The 24,556-nt window shown below is 42.4% G+C and overlaps 1 protein-coding gene across 6 annotated transcripts in view; it reads left to right on the top strand.

Annotated features, from left to right (window-relative positions):
• Positions 1 to 24,556, top strand: part of DDR2 (discoidin domain receptor tyrosine kinase 2) — a 187,497-nt gene that overhangs the window by 120,613 nt on the left and 42,328 nt on the right. For all 6 annotated transcript variants that reach the window (XM_055587247.1, XM_055587245.1, XM_055587246.1 and 3 more), the window contains 4 exons: positions 17,960 to 18,062; positions 19,653 to 19,884; positions 20,207 to 20,354; positions 20,734 to 20,839. In XM_055587247.1, the coding sequence (XP_055443222.1) occupies positions 17,960 to 18,062; positions 19,653 to 19,884; positions 20,207 to 20,354; positions 20,734 to 20,839 (589 nt within the window). The remainder of the gene's footprint in view (positions 1 to 17,959; positions 18,063 to 19,652; positions 19,885 to 20,206; positions 20,355 to 20,733; positions 20,840 to 24,556) is intronic.

The following is a 24,556-nucleotide window of genomic DNA, read 5'->3' as shown; positions in this document are numbered from 1 at the left end:
GCATTTTAGTGGCTATAAATAAAGAAAAATGTGCTTACATTTACCCAAATTTGTATTGCTCTTGACATTTCAAGGGAAGGATTCAGACTTAATCTTTTGAGTGCTGTAAGCTATAGTCAAACTATAAGATCTAACAAGGAAGAGTATCTTGTATGCATAAGTATTGCTAATTTAAGAAATGCTTCATCTTGGCATAGGAGAATCCCTGGATATGGGGATAGGCTAAAACCACATTGAGAAAGCTACAATATTTGTTTGTTCTAACTAGGTTAAACCAATATTTAGGACTTTTTATAGCTTCTTATTGAGTAACTTGCTTAATAGTAATGGATGCCTCTCCTCCTACTATACAAATACTACTTCTACTGCTCTTATTATTACTACTAGTGATAATAGCAGTAATGACATGATAAATCTCTGGTTACTCTTTTTGTTTCTTCATTAAGTAAAATTAATCCTTAATTTCTCTTATGACGATGAATCTGAATTCCTCTCTTGAAGTGCCAAGAGTAAGAAATTTACAAATATTGCGGTAAATTTAAAGACTTTTTTCTACATTTATGACCACTAAGATGCCCTACATATAGGTAGAAAACTGGCTTGTCCCAGTTCTCTGAGGCTTGGGTGGTCTTCTCTTTAGAAATGTGTTTGGGTCTTTGATTTTCTTAAGAGGATGTGAACCCAAAGTCCAGACTGGTTAATGGTGAAAGCAGTTGGATCTGCCTCTATATAGTAGGGTAGACTATCTTCACTTTGGGCAATTGGTAGGGTTAAACTTGGATTCTTGGTCATTCAGTGCTTTTTAAAAACTCCCATGTTTTCATGTGGCCTCTCTTCCTGGTGGGTCCTGAACTCTAATCTTTATCAGATTCAAATACTCAGCTCAGCTTTTCAGAGGGTTTCTCCTTAGGTTTTTACACTGCCTCTCTTATACAACCCCAGCATTTGGAAAATGTGCTGGACAAGAAAAATGCTGCCTGCTAGAAGGATCCCAGGCCTCCTTCAAAAAACTCTGGTATTTTATCCTCCAGTGACCCTGTACCAGTGCAAAGCCCAGGGTCAGCCTCTTGCTTCTGCCCCTTGCAATTGGCAAGTGGCCACATATGACTGCAGAGGCGATGCTGCTCCTCAGTCTCCCTTCTCTGAAGCTTCAGTTCCTCTGCTCTCACCATGTCAGCAGCAATCGAATGGCTGTGAAGAGATTTATAGATTTTATCTAGTTCTTCCAGTTATCTTCAGGGGGAGTGTTGGTTACTATAAGCTACTTCATCCCACCTGGGAACAAAAATAAAAAGTTAACTTTTACCTTGCTACTGCTGTGATTCACGTTAACTGATTATGCCATGCTTTTTGAATTGGTTAGTAGGAAGCTTGGAGACAAATTTGAGGCCCATCACCAGCAAAGTGTATAGAACCAAATGTAATATTGATTATATTTTGGGTATTAACCTTAGCTCCAGCTTACCTTAATGTCCTTATTCTCTTTCCCCATACCTGCATTTCTACACTTATTTGTTTGTTTATTTACTTAGTATATTGTACAGTTTTGGAAGCCAGTTCCAATTATTTTTAGAATGAGTCAGAGTAAAAATAGTTTAAAAAGTCAATAACACCTACCCTTCATTAAATGTTACTGTTCTAAGCATTACTCTGCTGTAAACATTACTAACTACTTGACATATATAACTCGTATTTTCTCGTAAACAAGTACTGTTATTACTGTAAAACTGAGAGGCTGAAAGCTTAATTAATCTTCCTAAAGCCATAAAACCTCTAAATTGCTTAAGAAAGAGTGAACGTAATATTTAAAATGAATGATCCCCTCTCCTTCTGGATATCATTTATTGAACCCTATTGCCTTCAAGGAATTGTTAAGTTCCTTGTACATTACATCTCTGCAACAACCTTGCTTGGCAGGATTATTTAAGATGAGGAAGTGGAGGTTCAAAGAGGCTTAGTAACTTGTCTTGAGGTCCCCCAATTTGGAAATGGCAGAATCAAGTTTTAAGCATAGGCCTCTTTTGATTCCAAACTATGCCACGACTTTATTCTCAACTCCTCGCTCATGGCTACCCAGCTGTCTCAACTTACCTCCTTGTTGAGGGAAAGGACACACTATTTTAGCAGGAGGCTTTCACTGACTTTGTTAACCAGGAAGTCTAACATACCTTATCCAATCCTTATCTCAGTACCCGGAAATCCAGTACAGCCTGGGGACTCCTCTTCTGGAGCTCTGCAATAATTGTTTCTGAAGAGCATTTTAGGCTTTTAGGAAAACTGAAATTCTAAAGGGTTGTTCTTAAGGGAAATTTCGACTTGGGCAAAAGAGGTCTTGGCAAAATAGCCTCATTGTACTTAAAGGAACCCAGAAAAGTTTCCTTGGCACCTAGCAAGATCCCAGTATGTAGATATTTACTTGCACAGTGAACATGTCTGAAGCAGTCTGCTCAGTAGGGTTTCTGGAGAGAAGGGGCCCAAATGACAGCTTCTTTAATTAGACCACCTTGTCCTCTCTGGAGCTGGAAAAACTAGGTCATGGTAGCCTGAGCTTGAAGAAAGAGGAACCAGGGATCAGATTTGAATTTCAGTCCTCATTACCTTAATCAGCTGTTCATCCTTGAGTAAGTCAATTCACCTTTCTGAGCCTCAGAGGTTCTGATATTTAACATGGAGCCATTGGAAGGATTGATTTCTTGAAGGCCTGACTCTAAAGTTTCATGATTGCAGATGTTCCTTTAGGTCATCAGCTGCCTTGGGTCCCCTGGTTGACCCTAATAGCTGAGCCGCACCCCCACCAGTCTTACCTGCCCTGTGCCAGAGAGGCCCAGCTGTCAGCCCTCCGTGGCCCCAAGCCTGTGTGCCGTGTGTGTGCTTTCCTGGAAGCTGCATATAGGACACTCATTGATGGGGAGAGCCTGTGGTCTGGAGTTGACAGTGAGATGGTAAACATCATGAAACAAGCAGCCCTTTCAGGCTCTCAACTTTGGCAGCACAGTGTGAAAATAATTCTTGGAAGCTGGGGCCTGGTGGCAGCTGCTTCTCCTCAGCCTGCCTGCCAGCCCCTACCAGAGCTCAGGAGGAACCGCCTTGCTGCCCGGGCATGCAGCAGCCAGCGCCAGTACTTTTCCACTCTGGGAAACTGGAAAAGTCAATTAGCTTCTCTGTCCAGGAGATTGGTGGGTAACGGAAGCGTAGGCAACCACCAAGACAACTCAGCAGGCAAAATCAGGTGATGCCTTTTTGCTTCAGGGTCTCTTGCTTCCCTTTGTGATTTTCTGCCTTTTCCTGGTGCTTTATATTTCATAATGTGAAGCTCAGAGACAGACGGGTGGGCTTGGATTAACAATGAAGTGGGCTTGGGGGAAAAGGAAGGGGACCTGACATTTAGGACTTGGGCCGACTTGGCAATTCTGAGTCTTCACTATTGGCTGGGATCCCTTCCACAGAAGGAGTTTGTCAAAAATAGGCACATTCAATGGGAAAACCACATTGGTACTGCTGAGAAGTGCCACGTTGGTTGCTGAGGGCCAAGGCTTATCCTGGTTCCAAAGACCCACTAGGACGAGGAAGGCCATCCAAGACCAGCTTGTCTACTTCCCTGTGTCCTTTCTCTGAGGCCCCTGGGAAGAGCAGTTCATCAGGGAACTTTGCCTAGCGGCTGCTTTGATGGCTTGTATCTCTGAACTCCCTTTCTTCATGCTATGTTCATTGATCTCAATGTCTAGACCTACAGCTCTGCTCCGTTGTCTGAAGAAGGTTTGTAATACTTGTAGCCCAGAGTCTTACTCTGGCTTGAGTTGGGGATCTTCTACTGACTAATAATCTGGTCAGAACTTCTCTTTCTCTCATGTAGTTCAGTTCAATCATGCAGTCATGTCTGAGTCTTTGAGACCCCATGGACTGCAGCATGCCAGGCCCCCCTGTCCATCACCAACTCCCAGAGCCTGCCCAAAATCATGTCCATTGAGTTGGTGATGATAACCAACTATGTCATGCTCTGTCGTCCCCTTTGCCTCCTGCCTTCAATCTTTCCCAGCATCAGGGTCTTCTCCAATGAGTCAGTTCTTCACATCAGGTGGCCAAAGTATTGGAGTTTCAGCTTCAGCCTGAGTCCTTCCAATGAGCACCCAGGACTGATTTCCTTTAGGATGGACTGGTTGGATCTCCTTGCTGTCCAAGTGACTCTCAAGAGTCTTCTCCAACACCACAGTTCAAAAGCATCAATTCTTTGGTGCTCAGCTTTCTTTATGGTCCATCTCTCACATCCATACACGACTACTGGAAAAACCATAGCTTTGATTAGATGAACATTTGTCTGCAAAGTAATATCTCTGCTTTTTAATATGTTGTCTAGGTTGGTCATGGCTTTTCTTCCAAGGAACAAGCGTCTTTTAATTTCATGGCTGCAGTCACCATCTTCAGTGATTTTGGAGCCCCCCAAAATAAAGTCTCTTTATTGTTAAGACAGTACGTTTCTTACTGTTTCCATTGTTTCCCCATCCTCTCATGCAATGCCCACAAAGCACTCTTGCAGCACTGTTCTCTAGAGATTGTTGTGAATTGGCAACAAGAGGGCGCTCCCTGTGACAAACCCTGACCCTCATCAGGGAAATGCTGCTATCAGGGTATTTTCTCAGCAAACATGAGCCGAGTGCCTTTTATGGCCAGGCATTTTGAGAGGTTCTGGGGCAGATCAGTTGTAGCACCTGCTCTAAACAATTCAACATGTTGTTAAGATCACACTCTTCATTTATCCATCCTTGAATTCATCCTTCCATCCATCTACCCACCACTCTATCTCTTTCTTTATTTATTTAATTGCTAAATGCATGGTGAGCATCTAATGGTACTCTGTTTGTAGGTGGTGAGGAGGGAAAGAAAAAACCTGATATAATTAGTATTTTCAAAATTGCTTACAATTTCAGTAAGGAGGTAAATAAGCACAGTAAAATGGAAAATCTCAGGTCAAGATTGCTCCCTAAATGAATGTCCTAATTTTTCCTGCCATCACTTTTATTCTCATACCATGTTTTAATGTTTTCCATAGTTTTGTCAGGCTTCTCTGTTAGATGGTAAAGAGTGTGCCTGCAATGCAGGAAACCCACATTCAATCCCTGGGTCAGGGAGATCCTCTGGAGAATGGAATGGCTATGCACTCCAGTATTCTTGCCTGGGAAATCCCATGGACAGAGGAGCCTGGTGGGCTACAGTCCACAGGGTTGCAAAGAGTCAGGCATGACTGAGCGACTGAACAACAACAAACTTGATGAATTCATGAAAAAAACATGTGTGTGTGTGTTAGTTGCTCAGTCATGTCCAACTCTTTGTGACCCTGTGAACTGTAGCCCACCAGGCTCCTCAATCCATGGGGATTCTCCAGGCAAGAATACTGGAGTGGATTGCCATACCTTCCTTCAGGGAATCTTCCCAAGCCAGGGATCAAACCCAGGTCTCCCACTTGGCAGGCAGATTCTTTACTGTCTGAGCCACCAGGAAAGCCCTATAATGGCCCAGACTTTTAAGGAAGTCTCAGATATCTGCTGCCAGGTTAAATGTCACCAACAGGGGTTATCCTTCTTTAACTTCCTAGGCCTTTTTTTTCTTTCTTTAAAAAATTTTTATTTTATTTTATTATTTTTGCATATTTATTTATTCTTAATTGATTGCTTTATAATATTGGCTTGATTTACATCAACATGTTTTTAAGTTCTGCAAAAATAAACAACACAATACAAAATTCTTCTTTTACTAGTTTTTCTACCTATATATATATTTATTAAGGACTCAGTTAATGCCAGACACCCTACCATAAACCAGAGAGACAACAAAGAGAAAGCTAGATAGGATGCTTGCCCTCAAGACATGTACTGTTCAATGGAGAGGCCAAAATTAAACAGTTATTTGTTCTAAAAGTGTGAGAAGTGCTATAAAGGAAAAGTAGTGCATTATAAGATCATGTAGCAAACAATTCTTATTGAGCTGAAGACACAGAGGAATTCCCTGATGGAGGGCTGGTCTGGGAGCTGGAGCTTGAGCAGGATTTAGGAAGTAAAGGAGGGGAAAGGAAGAATGCGTCAGGCAAAGGAAACATCATATTTAGAAAGACCTGGAGGCTGGAAGATGCTTTGTGTCTTTGTGAAGTTGAAATAAGACCAGTGTGCTGGGATATAGAGAGCAAAGATCTGGGATAGCACAAGATTAGGCCAGAGAGGTAACCCGAGGCCTGATAATGTAGGCCTCATGGGACACATTATCTTGAGAAGAAAGAGACGCTGTTAGAATATTCATGTTTGAATAAGGCTTCAGGAAGCTCACTTGTGCTACTATATGGAGAAGGGACAATAGAACAGCCAGGAAGAAGAGCTAGAAGGCATTATAGTATTCCAAGCATGAGGTGGTGGAAGTTGGGCCCTGCATAGAAGTAGTGGGGAAGGGGAGAAATAGCTGAACTTAAGAAATTTGCAGGAGGTATTGGACTGGCAAATTTTTTAAGTTCAGCTATTTCTCCCCTTCCCCACTACTTCTATGCAGGGCCAGGCGACCTGGGTTGGAAAGACCCCCTGGAGAAGGGAAAGGCTGCACACTCCAGTATTCTGGCCTAGAGAATTCCATGGACTATATAGCCCATGGGGTTGCAAAGAGTTGGACACGACTGAGCGACTGTCACTTTCACTTTCATTGGGCTGGCAAAAGAGTTCATTTGAGTTTTCTGTACCATCTGTCTCACTGTTCACACCGTTTGCACTGTTCGCTGAACCCAAGGTAGGCAAGGCGTGAGCTAAGAAGCTGGAGAAAGGCTCAAGGAGCCGTCGGAACTGCAGACACAATTATTCTCTCCTGGCTGGCATGGCAGCCATAGCACAGCGTCTCTCCTGGCTGACTCAGCAGCCATAACATAACCATAGCATAACCGCATTTAACATAACCATGCTGTCGCGCCAACACAGCCCCAGTGCAGCAGCAGCCAGGGCTTTCACGGTGAAGCTCATACAGGTGAACTGCACACAGTAGCCCGCGGCCAAGCGAGTACCTCATGATACACATGTGCAGTGCTATAAATGATCTCAGCCATTACATAACCATGCAAAGTCATTGTTTACAGAACATGGGGTGGGAGAGCCTGACTGGCGCTATCTTGTTAATTTCCTCACACCATCTTATGGAAAAACCTGAATAAACTTTTTGGCCAAACCAAGAAATTTGAGGGATTTGCTGATGGACCAGATAATTCTCAGCAGCCAAGTTTACATCGCACTTCTTGATTGCCTCTTAGCAGAAATAACATGTCACCTATTATCCTGAATTCTTCCTCTCCAAAACGTTTATATCAGTTTCCAGGCAGAGGTTCAGAGACTGCTGCCCCTCTCCCCCGACTCAGGGAGAGCCCTTCTAGTTTTTGTCAATGTTGTTGACACTCTGCTATCTACACACAATGGGTTTAAACTCTTTTGTGATGGAAGGATTGGAGGAGAGGAGGAGGAGGGGGCTCTGAGACATTTAGCATTTTTTATGTGAAGAACTGGAGCCTCATCTTCTCCCCCAGTTCCTCTAATTATTGAACTTGATTGTGCATAAATGCCAATGGCTGTGGGACCATCCTTTGCTGGGCCCCATCTGCAGATACCGTAGGATGGGGGTAGGGACTGAGAATTTGCATTTCTAACATGTTCCTGGGTGATGCTGGTGCTGCTGGATCTGGGAGCATGCTCAGAGGACCACAGCTCTAACACAGTGGTAGACAAGGAGACCAGAACCTTGGCGAAGGGAGTTGGTACTCCTTTGTACCAAGGAGAGTATCCCAGGTGGGATCTCAGGTTTTCTCTCTCTCTGCTAAATAGGGTATATTTCCATATAAGTTTCACTTCAGTTCAGTTCAGTTGCTCAGTCGTGTCCAACTCTTTGCGACCCCATGAATCGCAGCACGCCAGGCCTCCCTGTCCATCACCAACTCCTGGAGTTCACTCACACTCACATTGATCCTCTGTTGTCCCCTTCTCCTCCTGCCCCCATCCCTCCCAGCATCAGAGTCTTTTCCAATGAGTCAACTCTTCGCATGAGGTGGCCAAAGTACTGGAGTTTCAGCTTTAGCATCATTCCTTCCAAAGAACACCCAGGGCTGATCTCCTCTAAAATGGATTGGTTGGATCTCCTTGCAGTCTAAGGGACTCTCAAGAGTCTTCTCCAACACCACAGTTCAAAAGCATCAATTCTTCGGTGCTCAGCCTTCTTCACAGTCCAACTCTAGTTAGACTATAAAATTGAAAGGATCCCTGAACCTAGGAAATATAATGGAACCAAAATGTTTCATGAAGGCAGCTACAGCAGCAGCAGCTCTGTTGAAACCTCTTGGTTGCTGTTCTCAGGATAAGCTATGCCTTGGTGGGGAAGTTATTTGCAACAATATCATGATTCACCCCAGGCAACCCCCCTTCCCCATTTCTGGTTTACTTTAGATGTTCCAGGAAACAGTTCTCATTACACTCAGAGCTCAGTGTCTAGAGATACATGATAGCCAGGAATGAAAGCCCAGTGGGACTGTGAACATGGATTTCTCTTTCTGTCCGGCATGGCCTCAGATCATCTGGTGTTCAGGCTGGGAGGGATCTGGGAGCAGAGTGGTTCCCAAGACTGTCTGCACAGCAGAATCACCGGGAAAACTTTAGAAGTGTGCAGGTTCCTGGGCTCAGCTTCATGAAGCAGAGGCTCACAAGTGTGTATTCTAGAACCTTCCCAAGCAATTCTAAACAATTGGTCCATGGACCGGCTTTTGGGAACCACTGCCTTAGCGAACATCTGCTCTAACTCCCTTGCTGTCCACAGGAGGAAACTGAGACCCAAAGAGGCTGTGGCATTTGCTCAGATCCCACATGGGTTAAGTGGTGGGGCCAGGAATGAACTTGAAATCATTTGCTTTTCAGAGGTTGTAAAGTTTAGTGTTGTCCCAGACGCTAGAGCCAGATTCTAATCTGAGTTAGTATTTACTCAATGAAAGGTCTTGGGCAATTATTTAAATTCTTTCCAGTAAAATGGGTAATAAGTGGGAAACCTGAAATAATAAGTAAGAAAACACTTATCTTGTTGCCTGACACTTGATAAGTGCTTCTAAATGAATGTTATTATTACATATTTCATCAGATTTAAGAAACTGCTGACTCTAAGATGTGTCATTACTTTCTGTGCCTCTAAGGAAAGAAAAACACCGATGAACCATGACTCACTATTTGCTTGCAAGATGCATTCAGATTTTAGGGATGTTCACATGTGGGAAAAAAGGGGAAATACGGTATTCCACTTCTCTTTCCTCCACCCTGTAAAGGTAATTACATTATTAAATTAAATACTTCAACAGTAAATGCAGATCTGTGAAGAAGAAGCATACAACATAGGAGAAGATCAGCAAGGAGACCAGTGTGGCTGATGGGAAGGGTGGGGTGGAGATGAGGTTCAGGACAGTCAGGGGGCAGGCTATGTGTGAAGATTTTTAATTTCATTACAAGTGAGATGGGAAGTTAATGGAGAGCTTTGAACAGAAGATTTACATGCTCTCATTTATATTGTAGTAGATACATGGGGAAGGGTAGGGTGGATGAAGGGAGGCCAGGTAGAAGATTCTTATTCTATTCATGCTGACAGAGGACAGTAAATTGGCCTAGACTGGTAGCACAGTATTTGCAAAAGGTAGATGGGATATGGGAATATTTTTAGAGTAGCTAACAGAAGTTCCTATCAGCTGATGGACTGGATATGAAGTGTGAAAGGAGTCAAAGATGGGCCTCAAGATTTTTGGCTCAAGTCATTGGAATAATGGAGTTGGCTGAAATGGAAAAGACCCAGGAATGAGTTTTGGAGGGAGAATATTTTACTCAGCTTTCTTTTTATTCCTGAGCTATATCTATCTCAAAGGTTTACCTTCTATTTTCAATAAATGTTTTAAAGCAACTATTCTCTCCCCTGATGTGCACTGAGAAATAAAAGAAAAATGAACAAGATACAGTCCTTTTATTTTTTCCCTCCAAAACTTTGCCATCTATAGGGAGATAGGACTAGACACAAGTATTACATAGCAGTATGCGCCCACTGCTATAAGAGAGATGTTGGAAATGTCAGAAATCAGAGGAAGGAGAAATTTATTGAAATTGGTACTATCCTCCCTCCAAAATGCTTGCTTTAGTTGAATACAAGTTTATTAGACGGCCAAAGGAGGACACTACATAATAACTTAGGCTAGTCTTTCCACTGCAGGTACACTGACCTCCTTGCTCTAACTCAACCAACCAAAAATGCTCTATCCTTGCATTCCCTGATCCCTTTACATGAAGCGTGCTCCCCTCTGGCGTCACCTGGTTTGATGTCTTCCTTCATTGAGATCTCTGTTCAGTTGCCTTATCTCAGAGATCCTCCTGGTCTTTTTACGCAATAGAGCGCCCGTTCCCTTCCTGTACTTGATTTTCTTCACAAGCTTTACCGTCTTCTCTCAGATTAGATACTTATTTGCTTACTGTCCTCTCTTCCACCCTAGGATGTAAACTCTGTGACAAAAGGACTCTGCCTCTTTTATTTGCTACTGTAACACCACAGAAATCCCCCCAAATCATTGAGCAAGTTAATAAAACTAAGAATTAAAAACCTCACAGATTTGGAAAGCAATACACAAACAAATAGATTTTCATGCTGGCGGGGATAGGACTAGCTTTGGGAACAAAGCTTTGGTTTCAGAAGGCAGAGGGGAATGCCAGAGAGCAGCTCTCTTACGGATCTGCTGAGCAGCTTGCGTCTTGGGAGAGACAGCTTGCCTCCAGTCACTCTTTTGGCTAAAGCAGAGGGCGCAGTCTGGTGCGCTGGGACAAACTTTGGGTTGGGACTCAGAAATGTGATCCAAGTCAAACCCTTACTGCTTAATAGTCATGGGACTTCAGTTTGTTTCCTCATATATATAATTTGAAAATAATAGTACATGCCCTGCCTATCATACTGAGTTATTGGAAGGGTAAACTGAGGTAGGCAATTGGACAGCACTTTGCAGACTGTGAAGAATTGTATTTTAGGGGTCAAGATGGCAATTGAGGGCACTGTGACATGGATGATGGCCAAAGGAGCCAGGAATACCTGCCTTGGCCAGCTCAGCCCCTTCCCCAGGAGGTCCCTGAAAGGATTATACCCACAAGGGACAGTTGCAAAGGGAAAGCAAAGTACAAGTGACCGCACTTGTGTCCTGAATGCCCAGGCAAGTACTCTGGAAGATGGGACTAGGGCATGTAGATTGTGGGCTAGACCTCCAGAAGCCTTTCCTTGCCATTAAGTCACTGGTGATAAAGATTAATACATTTAGCACACCCAACGACATGTAGAAGAAGTTTCAAGCAGGGGGCCGGAGCAGACCTGGAGTCAGGGTACCACTTTTGCTGAATGATGGAATCGAGCAGAAGAGAGGACCATGCCCTGTGAGTGATTTTGAAATGTATGTTGACCTCACTCATTAGTAATCTTGGCTCTCTGGCATCTTGTATTAGAATTTCCTAATCCTTACTCCTCCCTTCAATTTCTCATTCTGGAGAGTTCAGAGTTTGAGAATTTGATGCTATATTCGTGAAACTCCCAGATTTACACTTAAGATTTGCATTTAAGGGTCTAGAATAATGATTATCTGTGGAACCAATCACCTCTGAAGGAGAAATTATGCATTTGATAAGAAAAGGCAAAACTAAATCCCCATGCTCATCTCTTGATTCAAATCTGACTTGGAAAATGAAGTGGACAGTAACACAGAAGAGTTTCAGTTGGGTATATGGCTGTTTCTTGCCAAAGCTGCCTATATGATTTTGCTTAATCATACTATTTCTGGGAGAGTTAGCTGGCCCAGAATCGTCCTTTCCCTAGGGTCAGACAAGAATCCAGGAGCTTTGCTCGGTGTGATACACGCAGAAGGGCCTCTTGCCTTCCATTTGTCATTATTACAGTGGATGTCATTATTTTCCAAGCCCACCATGTTCCCAAGGACAGCAGTCTGGCTGTTTCTGTGCCAACCTTGGACACAATGCTCGTGTGGAATCATTTTCTCTTTCACAGTGTACAGCCACTCCAGGGAACTTCTAGGAAAGGCGTTTGGCTCCTTCTAGCCTTGTGACTTCCCTGCCTCTGTCGCCTTCCCGCCTAGGGAAATCTCACCTGTCTTCCTGCCATCTCCACTTCATGCTACAGTCCCTTAACAAGCACAGGCTTTCTAGGAAGTCATTGGTTTTCAAGCAGTTTCTTTCTTATTTCTGCCCTGTCAACATAAATCTTCCAAGGGGTGAAGGAACAGGAAGGCCTGGCTACCTGCTTTGAAAAGGGGTTTGGAAATATACAAATAAAATCTCAATGTGTTATCCCATTCCAGAGGTTACTTTTTGAAAAATAACTTCACTGATGTATAACTGACATACAGTAGACTACGCACATTAAAAATGCATGATTTGGTCTGCTTTGATATGTGTATAGACTTGTGAAATCATCACCATAATCAGGATAATGACCATATCCACTCCTGCCAAAAGTTTCTTTGTGTCCCTTTGTAATTCCTCCTGCCTGCTCTTTCCTTCCCTAGGAAGCCACTGATTGGCTTTCTGTCACTGTGGATTGACTTGTTTTCATTTTCTAGAATTATGTATAAATGGAAGCATATCACATGTACTCTTTTTTGCCCGACTTCTTCAATACTCTCCCTAGGCAGATATGTTGAAAGTCATCTGTGCTGTAGTATGTATAGATGGAGCATCCTTTTTCGTTCCTGCTGGGTAGTAGAGCTGGGACTAGGGTGAGGCAAAGGAGGGACCTAGGGTGCAAAGTGGAAGCAGGCGCTTGCCCTCTGCAAAGGCATCTCTGGCACTCCCATGACCCTGGGACTGAGTGCCTCCTGACATTTCGCACCCTCGGCTTCTCACTTGGTTCATTCTAATCCCAGTCCTGCTGAGTAGTATTTCATTGCATGGGTACATTGTGATGTGTTTATCCCTTTACCTGTTGATGACATATGATCATTTCCCAATCTTAATTACATATTGGAAATAAAGCTCTTAGGTACACTCCTAAGTCTTTGTATGAACATACACTTTTATTTCTTTTGGGCAAATACCTAGGAGTGAACTGGGCTTCCTAGGTGGCTCAGTGGTAAAGAATCAGCCTGTCGATACAGGAGACTCTGGTTTGATTCCTGGGTTGGGAAGATGCCCTGGAGGAGGAAATGGCAACACACTCTAGCACTCTTGCCTGGAAAACCCCATGGACAGAGGAGCCTGGCGGTTTACAGCCCATGGGTCACCAAGAGTCAGACACGACTGAGCACGCACCCAAGCATAGATATGTGGGTCTACTTCTAGACTTTCTCCCGTTTCATTGGTATGCTTGTCTGTCTTTATACCAATATTACACAGTCTTGATTTCTATAGTTTTATAATGTCTTAAAGTCTGATGCTAATCCTTCCTCTTTGATCTTCTTTTTCATTTTTTCGGCTTTTCTGTGATCTTCGCTTTTCCACATGCTTTTTAGAATCAATCCATTCATTTATACTAACGTGTCTGCTGAGATTTTGATTGGGTAGAATGGAAGAATTGACTCTTTTGCCCCATGAACCCAGTAGTGTAAATCTCTACTTCTTTAGATCTTTAATTCCTTTTTGCGTGTTGGGTGGTTTTTAGTATATAGGTCTTTCACATCTTTTGTCATGTTTGTTGTTCAGTCACGCAGTCATGTCTGACTCTTTGCAACCCCATGGACTGTGGCATGCCAGGCCTCCCTGTCCCTCACCAACTCCCAAAGTTTGCCCAAGTTCATGTCCATTGCATCCAGCCATCTCCTCCTCTGCCTCCCTCTTCTCCTGCCCCCAGTCTTTCCCAGTATCAGGGACTTTTCCAGTGAGTTGGCTGTTTGCATCAGATGATCAAAATACTGGAGCTTCCGCTTCAGCATCAGTTTATTCCTAAGTATTTTGTAGTTTTTGATGGTATTTAAATTGCAACTGGTCACCACTAGTATAAACTTTATCTAATTTTTTATATAACTGATTATATTATCTCCAATTAAAGACAGTTTTACTTCTTCCTTTCCAATCTGGGTGCCTTTTATTATTGTTTTCCCCTTGACTTGTTGCTCTATCAGGAAATTTCAGTATTCTAAAATATTCAATCATTACTGGAATAATTTCAATATTCCAACATTGAGTTATAATGGACATATAGCAGTATACTAGTTTCAGGGATGCAATATATTGAAATGATAATTGTGCATATTGAGAAATGATCACCACAGTAAGTCTAAGTTGACTATCACCATGCATAGGTACAAAAATATTTTTTCTTGTGATAAGAACTTTTAAGTTCTAAAGTTCTACTCTCAATAACTTTAAGTATGCAGTACAGTATTATTAATTATAGTCCCATGCTGTACTTTACATCCCTATGACATGTTTATTTTATAATTAGAAATTTGCACCTTTTGATCCCTTTCACCCACTTGACTCATCCCCCACCACCTGCCTCTGGCAACCATCAATTGATGTTCTCTGTATCTGTGAACTTTTTTTTTTTTTTTCTTTTTTGATTGTTTGGTTTTTAGATTCCACATGTAAGTAAATCTTTGACTTATTTCACTTAACATAATGCTTTCAGGATCCATCCATGTGGTCACAAATGGCAAGACTTCATTCTTTTTCTTATGACTGATTATCATTCTATTGTGTATACTCCATTGTGTATGTATATGTATGTACATATATATGTACACACACACACACACACACACACATCTTCTTTACCCATTCACCTATCAAAGGACACTCATGTTGTTCCATAACTTAGCTATTGTAAAGAATACTACAATTGAAATGAAGGGTGAACATGTAGTTTTGAGTATGGTTTTCATTTTCTTCAGATAAAGGCCCAGAAGTAGAATTGCTAGATTATATGGTAATCATATTTTTAATTTTTTGAGGAACCTTTGTATTTTTTTCCATAGTTGCGGCACCAATTTGCATTTCTACCAGCAGTGCATAAGCAGTCTCCTGTCTCCACATCCTCGCCGATGCTTGTCACTTCCTATCTTTTTACAATAGCCATTCTGACAGATGTGAGGTGCTGTCTCATCAGGGTTTTGATTTGCATGTCACTGATGATTAGTCATGTTAAGTTTCTTTTCATATACTATCCATGTGTTGACCATCTGTATGTCTTCTTTGGAAAGAAGTTAGTTGAAGAATAGTTGAAATCTCCAACTATAATTATGAATTTGATAACTTTTTGGCAGTTTTTTTGTTTTTTTTTTTTTGGCTTCATTTGTTGGAAGCTTTGTTATGAGGTGAATAAACGTTTAGGACTGTCATATATTCTTAATGAACAAAGCCCTTTATTACTGTGAAATACCATCTTTATCCCTTGTCTTGATATATTGGGTCTGACATTCAGCTTTCTTTTGATTAACTTTTCATGGTATATTTTTCCCATATTTTTTTATAATTTATCTGTGTTTTTGTATTTAAAATATGTTTCTTATAGGTTATATGTACTTTAAACTTGATTTTTCTTTTTAAATCCACTCTGATAATTCCTGCTTTCTAATTGGTATATGTAGACCATTTCTATTTAATGGGAGTATTTATATGGTTAGCATAAAATCTATATTCTTGCTATTTGTTTTCTGTTTGTCCTATTTGTTTCCTTTAATTCTGTCTTCTTTTCAACTTTAATTGAATTTTTATGATTCCATTTTATCTTTTCTTGACTTAGTAGCCATAAGTCTTTAAAAAATATTATTTTAGTGCTTGCTTTACGGTTTGTAGTGTACGTCTTTAACTAAATAAAGTCTACCTTCACATGATGTTATATCACTTCACATAGAGTATTAAAAAAAAAAACCTCTCAACAGGATAGCATCTATTTTTCCTCTTTAAGTCTTTATGCTGTTATTGTCATGCATTTTAATTTTGTACATGTCCTAAACACAATGTTATTATTTTTGTTTAAATAGCCCATTACCTCTTAAAGAGATATAAATAACATTAAAAATCATCTTATTTACCATGTGATTGCCATTTTGAATGGGATATTTGCTGTCATCTTTATCTTTGGTCCTCTGATCGTAAAGTATCCTTTTCCTCTAGAAGTTTTTAAAATTTTCTCTTTATCACCTGTTCTAAGCAACTGGATTATGATATGCTGTAGCATATTTTTCTTCATTATTTTTATGCTTCAGATTATTTTCTTGAGTTTATAATTTTCATCAAATTGAAACAATTTTACACCATTTTTATTCAGATAATTTTCTATTTTCCTCCTTCCTCTTCTTCACAGAATCCATTTACATGTATATCTAGATATTTGAAACTGCTCCACATCTTACTGATGTTCTGCTTTTTGATTATTGCTTAATTCGGAGAAGGCAATAGCACCCCACTCCAGTACTCTTGCCTGGAAAATCCCATGGACGGAGGAGCCTGGTGGGCTGCAATCCATGGGGTCGCTAAGAGTCAGACGCGACTTCCCTTTCACTTTTCACTTTCATGCATTGGAGAAGGAAATGGCAACCCACTCCAGTGTTCTTGCCTGGAGAATCCCAGGGATGGAGGAGCCTGGTGGGCTGCCGTCTCTGGGGTCACACAGAGCCGGACACAACTGAAGCGACTTAGCAGCAGCAGCAGCAGCATTGCTTGATTCTCTATTCTTTCATTGTTTCATTTTGAAGAGTTTCTACTGTTGTCTTTATGTGTATTATTTTCTTTCCAATATGTGATTTGCTTTTGATTCCATACAGTGTATTTTAGCTCACATATCACGTTTTATCTCCGGAAATTTGATTTACCACTTTTCTATATCCTCTATAGCTTTCCTTATATTTTGAACCTATGAAACACAGTTATGACTATTTTGGTGTTTTTCTTTTCTGATTCTAACTTCTATATTAATTATGAATCTGTTTCAATGGATTGATTTTTATTTTATTATAGATACTATTTCTCTGCTCCTCTTACAGCCCAATTTTTTTAATTGAATGGGACATATCTATACTAAAAAATTATTCATTGTTTATCTGAAATTTAAATTTAGCTAAGGATCCTCTATTTTACTGCAATTTGCATCTTGAGACCTCTAGTCCTCTTGACCTCTCCAGACTCTTTTCTTTGTCTTCTGAGCTCAGGAAATCCTCCAGCCACTGCCTGAGTTTTCACTTCCTCTGCTACAGCCTGGATGCTCTCATGGAAGTAAGCTGTTACCATAGTGGAGCTCATACTCTGTTTCCTTTCTCTCAGGGATTGCTGCCCTTTGTTGTCTGATTTTCATTATGTTGAAACTCAATTTTTCATATACTATTCCTATTTTTTGGTTGTTTTACCCAGGAGAATAAATCTGGTCTTTGTTAGTCTATCTTGGCTGAAGGAGGAAGTCCATCTCTAGAGATTATTATTCTTAGCCAGAGGCAAAAACATGCTGCTGATGGGGCCAAAGCCGTGTGTTCAGTACCTTTATAGGAGAGTTTTAAAAATTTTTTAAACTCTGCTCCATAGTTTTATGAAATCAGCTATCTAAGGAAAAAAAATGCTATGGGTCATAAAAGGTACATAGTAATTATGAGGATGTGGACTTACCACTGTTGGGAAACTGATTAGAAATGCATGTCTGCTAATAAGGAAATGGGGATGGGCCATGGAGTTATTACCAAGTGAAAGGATAAATCAGCACATCGCAGGATTGTCAGAATTTGGACCAAAAGATAGGGTTGACTGAGGGTCAATGATTGGAAAACTGAACGCTAATAAGTTTGGAGGCCAGTCCAGGAAGAAAAGGCTGAGAGAGTCAGAGTGGTCAAACCGGGGTTGTAGGGGACTTAGTCCCTCTTTCCTGTCCAATAATCAACTGCATTCTGGCTGGGGGGTCTCTGAAAATAAAATTAACAGCATCTCCTCTCTTTTCTCTTTGGTTCCTCTTGGTTCAGCTGTATGCCGCTACCCTCTGGGCATGTCAGGAGGCCACATTCCCGACGAGGACATCACAGCCTCCAGTCAGTGGTCAGAGTCCACCGCTGCCAGATATGGAAGGTGAGAATGTGCACCTCAAACAACCTGAGCTCTGGGTTGGACAGATGGCTCTTGGGGCTTTCCATATGGCCCAGTGGTAAAATATCTGCCTGCCAATGCAGGCGATGCAATTTCGATCCCTGCATTAGGACGATCCCCTGGAGTAGGAAATGGCACTCCACTCCAGTGTTCTTGCCTGGAGAATTCCATGGACCACCTGGAAGACTGCAGTCCATGGGGTTGCAAAGAGTCAGACACTTCTGAGGGACTGAGCATGCCATGCATGGGTTGGACAGAATAACTGGCTCAAGGGGCTAACAGAGAAGGATGATACTTGGTGGGAGCTGGTGGGAATGGGGAAGACACCATGTGCTAGTCTAGAAACCTCACCCCTAGAGCCTCACCACCCATTGCAGGTTGGTTTATTGACACGTAGTACACTTGCTGTAGCCACTTTCTCACCATGAAGTACTGCAAGAAGTGGACTACGGTGGTACCTATGGGAAAGTGCAGATTAGGTAGGGCACTGGGAGTTGGGAGCCCTGATCCTCTTTTTGGTGAGTATCTGTGAAACATCACTCATAGGAGAAGACATCAAGGACTCAATGAGGCATTGAGGTATCCAACAAATTCTTCCTTCCTCTCAAGGATACCTTACACTGAAGGGCCATCCTCATCCATAAACAAAATATGGTAGGTTTCTTCTGGTTTAATCTCAGGGGTCCTTTAAAGCAATAAACACCTTTGTCAAAAACTATTTAACTTGTTAAGAAATGACCTTCTTCTTGGAATCTAGTTCTTTTTGTGTAAAGTATTGATCTCTTTTAAAATGGAAGCATCCATTTTAAGCCTTACTATAAACATCCCTATAAACCTTCTCCATGATTTCTGTCTTGATGTGTGAAAGATTAGAGTGATGTCTGGTGGGGCTGGAAGGGAGTGGCCATGAGTAGGTATCATCTGTGAGAGGAGACACATTCCTGAGAAGAGGGGAGGGGGGAAGAGGGTCCCAAAATAAGCTTTACAATGATTTCACAATTTTGCTTGCTGGTTGGTCATCCTGGAGGTCATAAAATGAAACCAGATTATTTACTTTTCCCTGACATGCCCTTACTCCTCACTCTTACCATAGGTTTTCATGGCTTTTTGCTGAGCTGCCACGCTCACCCTGCTGGTTGAAATTCCACTGCATTGCACAACCCACACTGCAGATCTGATGATTCCTCCCTCCCCACTCCTATAACTTGATATCCAGGCAAGGAGTGGCTAGCTTTGTTATAAGGAATAGAGGGTAGGGAGGGTTTCATTGCATGGGACCTCCCCTGAGACCTCTAAACAAGGGTGGGAAGTAAAGGCTACGTGTTATCTGAAGGTCTCCATCTCCCTGGTGGTGACTGTCTTTCTGGGTTTCATGGTGCCTCAGGGAGAGGGAACTGGCCACAAGTGGGTATGGTGGTGACAGTCAGACTGGTGGGGAGAGCCCAAAAAGTCCATCTGGACTGGACTCCCAGCCTGCTCTCTCCCTTCAGGACTGGCAGCTGCTTGCTGGGGACTGGTAAATAACTGTGGTTTCATGGTTCCTTCCTCTTCCCCTAACCCTCATCCATCAAGGCTGGACTCGGAAGAAGGGGACGGAGCCTGGTGTCCCGAGATTCCAGTGGAACCTGATGACCTGAAGGAGTTTCTGCAGATTGACTTGCACACCCTGCACTTTATCACTCTGGTGGGGACCCAGGGACGCCATGCAGGGGGCCATGGCATTGAGTTTGCCCCCATGTACAAGATCAACTACAGTCGAGATGGCACTCGCTGGATCTCTTGGCGGAACCGGCATGGGAAACAGGTAAGAAGAAGAGACATCTAAACCCTGGGATGTCTGGGACTGTATTTTGACTTAGGCTAGAAGAGGAAGCACACAGATTGTCTATGCAGGTATATGTGTCCACAGACCTGCCATGCCCTTGGGAATGTGTGACCCAAGATGAAGAGGATAGGATGGGGGCACAGACAGGGATATCAAGGCTGCTGAGAGAGCTGTGAATGAATACATTCTGCTCCTTGTATTAAAAAGAAAGGTTCCATCAAAGAGATAATGACTTGGGGAATTAAGAAGAGTCAGCATAACTTCATTGCAACTCCTCACTCTTTCTCTTCCTTCTTCTCAGGTGCTGGATGGAAATAGTAACCCCTATGACATTTTCCTAAAGGATTTGGAGCCACCCATTGTGGCCAGATTTGTCCGCTTTATCCCAGTAACTGATCACTCCATGAATGTGTGCATGAGGGTGGAGCTTTACGGATGTGTCTGGCTGGGTAGGTGTCTAAAGAGAGAGAGCTTATAAACTTTATTAAAAACATCAACCCCTGGTCAATAAAGGCAATCAAATCAGAAGGAGGATTTACTTCCACTAAGAATTTCTCTGGAATTACTAATCATCCTGGTTAGAGTAAAGAAAGGAATATTATTCATCCGCCCAGGGTGTGGTGCCCCACACCAAGTTACTTTGCTGACTGTTGCTGCAGAGGATTGCTCCCCAGGATTGCTCCTTGTGTGCCCAGATTGAATCCCAGGTGGACACACCGCTCAAAATAGTACTCTTGAAGCCTCAGATAGTTCCCTGGGATAGCTGGTCTAAGCAGCAGGTACATCTCCTTCCCAAAGGCACTGACATATCCGTGTTTCCTTTGGCAGATGGCTTGGTGTCCTACAGTGCTCCAGCTGGACAGCAGTTTGTACTGCCGGGAGGCTCCATCATTTATCTCAATGATTCTGTCTATGATGGAGCTGTTGGGTACAGGTAAATCCTGGGAGACGTTAATCATCAGACTAGGCAAATGACCACCAGAAGAGAATAATACTTTATCATGGCCTGGGAACAACACTCAATGAATCAATCAACTAGCTAGTATTTATTTGGCACTTATACTAGGCATCGTGAGATAAATTTAGATAAAGTAAAATCAATTCAGTTCAGTTCAGTCACTCAGTCATATCCGACTCTTTGTGACCCCACGGACTGAAGCATGTCAGGCTACCCTGTCCATCACCGACTCTCGGAGCTTGCTCAAATTCATGTCCATCGAGTTGGTGATGCCATCCAACCATCTCATCCTGTGTCGTTCCCTTCTCCTCCTGCCTTCAATCTTTCCCAGCATCATGGTCTTTTCCAATAAGTCAGTTCTTCACATAAGGTGGCCAAAGTACTGGAGTTTCAGCTTCAGCATTAGTCCTTCCAGTGAATATTCAGGACTGATTTCCTTTAGGATGGACTAGTTGGATCTCCTTGCAGTCCAAGGGACTCTCAAGAGTCTTCTCCAACACTACAGTTCAAAAGCATCAATTCTTTGGTGCTCAGCTTTCTTTATGGTCCAACTCTCACATCCATACATGACTACTGGAAAAACCATAGCTTTGACTATATGGACGTTTGTCAGTAAAGTAATATATCTGCTTTTTAATATGCTGTCTAGGTTGATCATAGCTTTTCTTCCAAGGAGCAAGCATCTTTTAATTTCATGGATACAGTCACCATCTGCAGTGATTTTGGAGCCCAAGAAAATAAAGTCTGTCACTGTTTCCATTGTTTCCCCATCTAGTTGCCATTAAGTGATGGGACTGAATGCCATGATCTTCATTTTTTGAATGTTGAGTTTTAAGCCAGCTTTTTCACTCTCCTCTTTCATTTTCATCAAGAGGCTCTTTAGTTCTTTGCTTTCTGCCATAAGGATGGTGTCATCTGCATATCTGAAGTTATTGATATTTCTCCCAGTAATCTTGATTACAGCTTGTGCTTCATCCAGTCCAGCAGTTCTCATGATGTACTCTGCATCTAAGTTAAATAAGCAGGGTGACAATACACAGCCTTGATGTTCTCTTTTCCTGATTTGGAACTAGTCTGTTGTTCCATGTTCTAACCATTGTTTCTTGACCTGCATACAGATTTCTCAGGAGGCAGATCAGGTGGTCTGGTATTCCCATCTCTTTAAGAATTTTCCACAGTTTGTTGTGATCCACATAGTCAAAGGCTTTGGTGTAGTCAATAAAGCAGAAGTAGATGTTTTTCTGGAACTCTCTTGCTTTTTTGATGATCCAACAGATGTAATGGATGTGGCCTTTATTTGGAAGGAACTGAGAGCCTAGTTTGGGAAGACAAAGTGAAAGTGAAAGTGTTATTCGCTCAGTCGGGCCCAACTCTTTGCGACCCCGTGGACTGTTGCCTGCCAGGCTCCTCTGTCCATGGGATTTTCCAGCAAGAATAATGAAGTGGATTGCCATTTCCTTCTCCAGGGGATCTTCAACAAGACAAAACAATCACAAGGAAAACAGTAAATTATACAAAAAAGGGCTAAACGTTGTAGTATGATAAGGTAGCCATGTTTTTGACCCTCAAAACAGGACATGAGGTCTAACATAAATAATAGCCTACTTATGGAGACAAAGGGCCAGAAGAACTAAAGCTACAATAAATTGGACTTATAAAGAAGCTCAGAAAGAATGAATTCCATACATGTAAATGCTTTAGAAATTGTGAAAAGAAGGAGACTGTTAAGACTTACAATAGACAAGGAAAGTTTCTAGGATGAGACGATAGTTGGCAAAAAAGAGATCGGTAGAGGGAGCATGCGGGGAGCCGGTGGGAGGACCTCCACCCGTGGCAAAGGTCATGAGGAAGGAGGCTCGACATATGCAAAGGCGGGATCGAGCCTCAGGAGTCCCCCTGGAAATTCTCGAGCATCTACCCCTAAAACCAGAGCCTGCCTACTTTACTACTTTGTGCTCTCACCTACACCTCTGACTTTACGGGGGGCTGTCCCCCACCACCTCTTTTGGAGAAGGAGTTAACTTAGAGCTCCAGTTAATAATAATTCCTGGGCGTGATAGGAGTGTTTCAACCTACAAACTCCTCTGAAGGTTCTCTAGCCTGCCTGACAGGCTTGTCCGGCCACATGTGATTCCTCACAGCCTCCCAACCGTGAGAGGCACGAGATGCTTTAAACCTTCTAAAAACAGGTGCCTTAGAAAAGTTAGAAAACTATTAGTATAAGTATAGTGGGCTGATTAGAAATTGTATTGGTGAAGGGTTTTTCATTTGTTGAGCCAATGTTTGTTGCTAAGTCTCCACATCTCCTGCCCTTACACACATTAATGAATATATAGAAAAAATAAGTATTAACCTTTGATATTAATCACATTAGACCTTAGGCTAAGTAAATTCTTTCTTTAATTAAAACCCACTACCTCACCCTATAGGAATGTGACTTTATCTGGTACCTTTGGAAGGTGGAGTCTTTTTTAAGAATAAGCACCCCTGGAGAAATAAGTGTCCTGGTTGACTGACCACTGTCACAAGGAGAGGGTCATAAACTGTCAGCAGGCCCCCTGGCCAGAAGATGATGTAACACCCCTAAGATCTCTGTATACATTTGTATGAAGCACCTGACTTTGATAAAAGTCAGGACTGCTGACCCTGCGTGACTTTTGCATAACATCTCAGTGTATAAAAGTAGACCATGGAAAATAAAGAATTGGGATCAGTTTCTTGAAATACTGGTCTCCCCATGTCGCTCGCTCTCTCAAACTCTGGCTGAATCTCCATCTGGAGCGCGGAACCCTCCAAGCTTACTAATTATGCCTGGGCTTCTAAGATCCGACCGGGGAGGCCTCAGGGTCTCCTCTCCTTCGGGAGAACAGAAGGACGCCTGCGGCCTATGTAAGTGGTGCAAGCTTCTTGTCTTGAAGTTTTATTGGTCTCCCGCGTAAACCAAGCTACTCAGCCTCTTTTCTCCACTGAATTTTCCTACTGAGCTATCCTCATTCTATTACTCTTTACATCTCTAATTAATATCTAATTGAAGCTATTGTATCCTGATCCTCGCCGCCGCCGTCCCCGCTTCGAACTCCCTGGATCAGCCGGGGCTGGACCTCGGCAGGTGGCGCCCGAACAGAGGAAAGGAATCAGGGATGAGTCCAGAATGACCTGACTACAGCAGAAGCTAGAACTGGGAACAGCAGAAGGACTGATGGATACTTGAAGTGAACCAAAGGAGGGCCATGGTAGAGGAATATGTTCAGACACAGGAAGACTTTAGGGTTGGTTAAGAGATGTTCCCACCTACCCTGATTCATTCCAAGTCTTGCCATCCTTCTTCCCCAGATCAGTAGTTTTCTCTCTGAAGTTGATCTTTGTCTGCACAGGTTGAGCTTGGCAGAGAGGTCTCAATTATAGTGGAGCCCACACTGCATAATGGAGGTTGTGGGTGGTTGAGAGAGAGAGAAATTAGTGAGTCTCAGGAAGAGGACTGTGGAGTTATAGCACTTCCATTGTCTTGCTGCTGCTGCTGCTGCTGCTAAGTCGCTTCAGTGGTGTCCGACTCTGTGTGCTGTGAAGAATAAACTACTGCCTTCAGCTTCCTGATCCCTATCTGAACACCTGACTCATCAGGATTTCTATTGCGAATCACTTCCTTTCCATCTACTTAGTCATTGTTCTTCCCCCTTTACATAACTTGGTCTT

This window comes from Bubalus kerabau, chromosome 6 (genome assembly GCF_029407905.1).
Source record: "Bubalus kerabau isolate K-KA32 ecotype Philippines breed swamp buffalo chromosome 6, PCC_UOA_SB_1v2, whole genome shotgun sequence".
NCBI classification, from domain to species: Eukaryota; Metazoa; Chordata; class Mammalia; order Artiodactyla; family Bovidae; genus Bubalus; species Bubalus kerabau.
This window is presented reverse-complemented; position numbering and strand designations above follow the sequence as displayed.